The following is a 6,000-nucleotide window of genomic DNA, read 5'->3' as shown; positions in this document are numbered from 1 at the left end:
AACTATAAGGATTTCACGGACTAACTCAACAGTATACAACTGGTTAAATACAAGAGCAGTTCCGGTCACAACAGATCCCCACTAACTTGGACACATCCAGAAAACCTTTTTTAGCTACTTTTCCTTTACAAATGTCAAAAATTAGAAGGATTAATTTTTTTACGATATTAATTTATGAACTATAACAATGAAATCTCTCTATGAATCATTTAAACCCTTGGTTTGTTTTAGTGTGCCTTTTTATTGTACTGGCCTCTTCTATGTATTGGCGACAAAATGTATTCCGTTATTTACCGGATGAACAAACTTGCAAATTTCATTGGTAAAGAAAGAGATGAATATAAACTAAAGTAACCAGTTTTTTCACAAGCAATTGTTTAAGGGCTTCAATATGTTCTGGAGTAACTCACAAAAACAACCCTTCTCTACAGGAATTGTTTGATGTTAACACTAATCATTCTTTAATGCTTTCTGTTAATGAAATCAAAACATCTCTTTCATTCCTGGTAAGCGACAGATTCGTAATTTATTCTGCAGGCAAAGGATCTGAAGCTCAGCGAGGCGAACTCATATGATGCTTTTGCTGAAAAATGCAGTGTAGTTATTTACTTTTTAGTGCATATAAATATGCACAACTTTCGGCCGACATTGGAATGCATGGAAAGCAAAGAACTGAATGCTGCTTATGATAATCTGCTGGCGGATATACATAAACGGCTACTGCTCATCCAACAGCATACGTACAATATTGACAATTTTAGAAAATACAGAAGACAAATAGCTGACCTTTTGTTTGCAGAAAGGGAAGGAAAATCTGTATCTGTTAGTGTTAAGCCTCCATACTAGTAACGTTTTACTTAGAAATGTCTTTCAGATACGGAAAAATTTCTTCAGGAGTATATTTTTCAGGATAACTCAAACATCACTCTTTGTGAGATGCTTTCTTGGTGGAAAGATTACGTAAATGTTCTGTTTTGTCTTCTCGATGATTTCTACTCGTCGTCAGGCTTTAGCTTTCTGCACACTATGATAATCTACCTTAGAAAGTGGTCAAGAGTCACTCATTTTAAAGTAATACTGTCACAATTATATATTCAAGTGAGTAATGCGATATGTATGTAATTTAAAACCTATTTCAGTTTCAACTTGAGAACATCGAGTTCTTAAATGGCTGCAGTACTTTATGCTTCACTTTCTCATTGACCAAGTAGTTCAGAGTAGTTATGGTCAAACGCAGTTGATTTGACAAGCCCATTTTTATTTTTAATCACACACCCTTTTGTAGCCACACTCTGATTAGCAACAACGACTTGATGACGTGTTAATATGGTCATTAGTTTTCAAATAATAATCCAGTGAGAGGAATTTAATTGTTTCTCCAGGTTATGTGCTACTTATATTTTCATTCATGGAAACTGATATAATGTAATAACTCTTATATGTATATGTCACTACGTTTGTTTTCATCAACAAAACTGTATGTGGCAAGAATTATGTGCTTATTTACTTTTAACTTAGAAGTTGTGAACTTTGCAATCGTTACTGTATCAAAGAAGACGATAACTTGTAGAATATGTCGCCCACACTTTCTATGTAATTTAACGAAATATAAGGTTTTAGTCGATTATCAAAGCTTATGGGAGCTATTTTCATACCCATTTATTGTTAGACAAATGATTACTATTAAGTTCTAAAATGTGTTGGTGTTCGTTTTTCTGCCGAACATATTTAAATTAATTTCCAAAACGTGCACGATCGTCCTAATGATTAATGATATTTTACACAACTGCACGTGGTTTCAAATCCTACATAATGGAATTTTGATCTCTTCGTCCGATAAACGTTTTCAATTCTGGGTTTAATTAGCTTCAGTTTCATGGTTATATGTTTTGAATCTTTAACAGGTTATTTTATATCATTTTCAGAAACTACTAGGTGATGATTTCGGAAGGCTTTCTTTACAAGAATTACGTAACATCAATGAAATTTTAAAGATATGGTCCAATATATCAAAACAACTGAAAATAATTCAGCTAAACCTTTTAACTCAACTAGATTCTGCCAAAACAGATATTCATAGGGAAACATCACTTAGTGATAATTCAAGCGACCTGTTGGGTGAACAATTCGAAAGTCCAAAAACAAATCTTGGTACAATCTTTGATTTGAGCTTTTTTGATTCGTTTTTCTTTTATGATCAATCACATGAATACACTTTGGATACAAGGCGCCACTCTTCTAGCTCTCTTCAGTCTCATAAACCTAAAAGTAAGCCAGTATATTGCCAACGATTTTGATTGCATTTTATTTACACTTTAAATAATAAGGAACATACTAGAGACGTTAATTCCAAGGATACTTAACTATCAGTATGACACAAATTTGAACAAAAAGTGCTTTTGTGGCCCTCTACAATTTGGCCGATGGCATAGAACGGAAAGTATAAATACATCACACTCCAGCCTAGATGGTTCTCGGAATTGCTCCTTTATGTTTTCACACTAAAAGCTACAATATTCAACTGCTGGCCAGGTTTTTTTAACTAGTTCGTCAGATTCTGTCTCCAGCACTCATGAAAACAAAATATGGGCATATTTTTACTCATTGCAACAATAACTACATATTCAGTATCACATACCATGACTCGTGGAAAATGAACTGACCAGATGATTGACAGATTGAAATACTAGTATAAAGCTGATTTATCTAGTCAAACAGCTATATAGCAAAATTTATGCGGTGAATTGAATCAAACTTAACTTTTATTTGCATCAAAACCATTTTTTTTCATCACCTTATTTTTTTATACACTTAGGCCACAGCAATTTATTACTTCGTTCGATGAGCTTTTTAAATAGTTGTGCAATTTTAGAGTTTCTTGATTAGTTTTATTTGAAACAGTTTACGTTACTAAGCAGTGCTTTTGGAAGATCACAAAGTTTTGATGGTGGAGAGTTATCCAAGTTGGATGGTTTGATCGCAGAGTTGTCATTATCTTTCAGAACACCATAGAAGCCCACTTACGTAGAAGTCGGTAAGAAAGTAAATGTTTGCCGTAGAGATTTAGTGTTAAGATAAACTAATCTGATTTCAAAAAAATGATGTTATATATGTAAATAGGATTTGTGATAAACAAAATGGCAAAGGAACATCCAATTAAGCTTGCTATTCGAAGTTGACAGATCTGACTCACCTCTTTGCTCAGATTTTGATTTGTTTGGATCTCCTTACTATCTAATCTCAAAGACATCAAACAATTTACTAGCAATTATGAAAAGTCAAACGTCTGTTTTATGTCACTTCCTTTAATACCCTCAAATTTGTGAACTTCATGCAATGTATACATTCATATAAAGAATGTTAGAGTATTTTTCAAGAACCTTGTATCTTGAAAGGATGTATAAGGTTTATATACTCGTATAAGGTAAGGTATACTTTATACTAGATATTTGGTCTGTTCAAAAGATTATAAATGCAATTCCATGTAGCTGTAGAATGGTGCAATTTGTCTTCAGGAAGTGCTATGGCAAAAAGTTGGATCAAAACTAATCATTTATTTGTGAGGAACTTTTAAACCAAAGTCGTATATTAAGTGCAACGAAATCCACCAAACACCTGGAATTTTCATTTTTAATGCTTTACTAAAACTTTATTCATCAACACAAGGGGTCCCGGGTTTTATATACAAAATGATTTACCGTTCTTTTCAATTCGTGTTATTGGCTTACGGTCTTGAGCATATCTTAGTTGTTTAACTCTGTCCACATAAAGATATTGTTGACGCATTCATTTCGTTATTCTCCTTCACTATATCTTATTTTAGTTTATAATTATTCCACGGTGCTATGCAATATTTTGGTTGGGTGTAATAAGGCTTATCCAAACTGTGTGCCACTTTTGACTAATGTTCATGAATAGGTTTATGCTTTTGAAGAACACACCATTAACAAGACAGACGAATTAATATTATTATTATTATTATTATTATTATTAATGGCTTTACTAATACGATTGTTGTTCTTGTAGGTGCATTGAAAAAATCGGGTGACACATCAATAATTCCAGGTAAGACAACAATTTTCCATCTCAAAAGTACATTTGTATCCTACAAAATAATCGATGTTTTTCAAAATGCTGTCTCTCACTCCTAAGTAGATTTGATTTCAATCCAATGCGCAATTATCCAGTGTAACCTCACACCATTGGTCGACTCGACTGAATTTGACATAACGCTTGCTACCAGCATAAAAGCAGAGAATTTAAAGCAGGAAGTGATAGAGAATATTATATTTCAAGTGATCTAATCAACAGACCACACCGAGAGCGAAGATGAATGAATTATTTGCTAGTGTGCGGTTTACTTTTTATAGTATGTGTTGATCGTTGTATGAATCGTTGAGTGAGCCTACATGCTCCAGACGGTTAGTGCAACATGACAGAAAAACATATTAATAATCATATGTATGTAGAATGTGCACATGAATAAAACCTCATAATTAATCATATGAGTAAATACTAACTAGTTAGTAGAGTTAAAATGATACATTTAGTTGTCACATGATTGCTTGACCTCTAATCAGTTCTAACATAGACCTGTACATGATTATAACGTAAATTCATGATGTGAATGCGGCTTTCCCCAGGTGTATGCTTTAGATGAATGAAATAAGTCTACTACATGCTACAATAACGCTTGTTACCCCAAATTTCCTTCATAATGAAGTCATGATATAGACTTAAGTTACTTATAAGTAGATCGAAATCAGTTTTAAAATATCTTTTGAATTTCATTGGAGTCATGAACTAAGAAGAGGCATCAAATATTGATAATATGCCGTAATTTCTGACCTCCAGGTCAATAAAATAAACCTCACTGAAATGAACTTGAATATTATTTGATAAAGTTTAGCCTCATAATTCCAATTTATTTACTTCACTGAGTTGGAACGAAACTTTATTTATATAAAGATTCACCACTATTTGCGTTATCAAAGGAATATTCCTTTTAGAGTCCCTAGTTAGCTCTATTTATAATTTGGTCAGAGCTTGATTTATAAGACTTGGAAATGTTGGATTTCAGGAGGACACAAAATAAATAATAAAAATTATGTATCACAAATACCTAGGTATATTTCGAACAAAGCTACACCAATTTCGCACGTAAGATTAACGTTCACTAATTGAATATTTTTTAATATATCGTCTTATGTCTTACCTGTCACTTCTAGAGAAAGTGAATATTTCTAAAGAAACAGAAACAATTCTATGGGAACCAGTTTATACGATGAATAAATCGTTAATGAAATGTTTAATTCGCGCAACATTACAAACTCTACAAGATTATGCCAGTCAATTACAATTAGGATGTAATCCAACTGCGATCGACATTATGAATAGTAGTAAAAAAGATTCAAATCAATGCGGAAATAATCTGAATATTGAATATTATAACTGTTTAAATATACTTTTGCAAACCCCAGTATTTGCTACATCAGTACATGGACAGTTATTCAATCCAGCGGATTTATGTTTTAGTGATTTTTGGTATCATAAAAACCAAAATATACTCGATGAACAATTCAATCCCAGTTTCACAACGCAAAATATGTTGTGTTCATGGAATGGTGCTGTCGGAACAGGAGCAGGTTTACCTATGCCTAAAATTTATATTAGTAAGGTATGTAATGTTTTCAAGTAAAAATGATCACCTAGTCTTGAGTTTGCACAAAGTGGTTTCAGTGTTATTATTAGAAATAACCCCCACCATAGATGATATCCTCCTATAATTGAAAAAGTTTATCTAGGCTATGAAATTTCAATATAACCTATAACCAATGTTTTACTCATTTTATGTCTATCATTTATTTCCTGTGTGATTTTATCCAAATTTGAATGTTCTCTTGTCCGAAGTTCTGGTTCCCAACTTTCAGTTGTAAGCTAGTAACTGTCATCTATATATATCCATTAACTCGTAAACATTGTCCCGATAAAGATAATCAA

General features: G+C 32.6%; 1 protein-coding gene across 2 annotated transcripts in view; it reads left to right on the top strand.

The window, feature by feature from the left end:
• Nucleotides 1-247: 247 nt before the first annotated feature.
• The window catches only part of MS3_00007428 (uncharacterized protein), a 29,323-nt gene continuing 23,570 nt past the window's right edge, over nucleotides 248-6,000 (top strand). The window contains exons 1-7 of one of the 2 annotated variants that reach the window (XM_051215701.1): nucleotides 248-350; nucleotides 383-506; nucleotides 538-822; nucleotides 862-1,098; nucleotides 1,926-2,268; nucleotides 4,027-4,065; nucleotides 5,229-5,677. In XM_051215701.1, coding sequence (XP_051066233.1) covers nucleotides 277-350; nucleotides 383-506; nucleotides 538-822; nucleotides 862-1,098; nucleotides 1,926-2,268; nucleotides 4,027-4,065; nucleotides 5,229-5,677 — 1,551 coding nt within the window. In that variant the 5' untranslated portion in view covers nucleotides 248-276. Of the gene's footprint in view, nucleotides 507-537; nucleotides 823-861; nucleotides 1,099-1,925; nucleotides 2,269-4,026; nucleotides 4,066-5,228; nucleotides 5,678-6,000 lie in introns of both variants that reach the window. The other variant, XM_035730049.2, reaches the window with a different exon arrangement.

The sequence above is a fragment of the Schistosoma haematobium genome, chromosome 4 (assembly GCF_000699445.3).
Source record: "Schistosoma haematobium chromosome 4, whole genome shotgun sequence".
NCBI lineage: Eukaryota > Metazoa > Platyhelminthes > Trematoda > Strigeidida > Schistosomatidae > Schistosoma > Schistosoma haematobium.
Note: the sequence above shows the minus strand (reverse complement) of the source record. Positions and strands in the feature narration are given on the sequence as shown.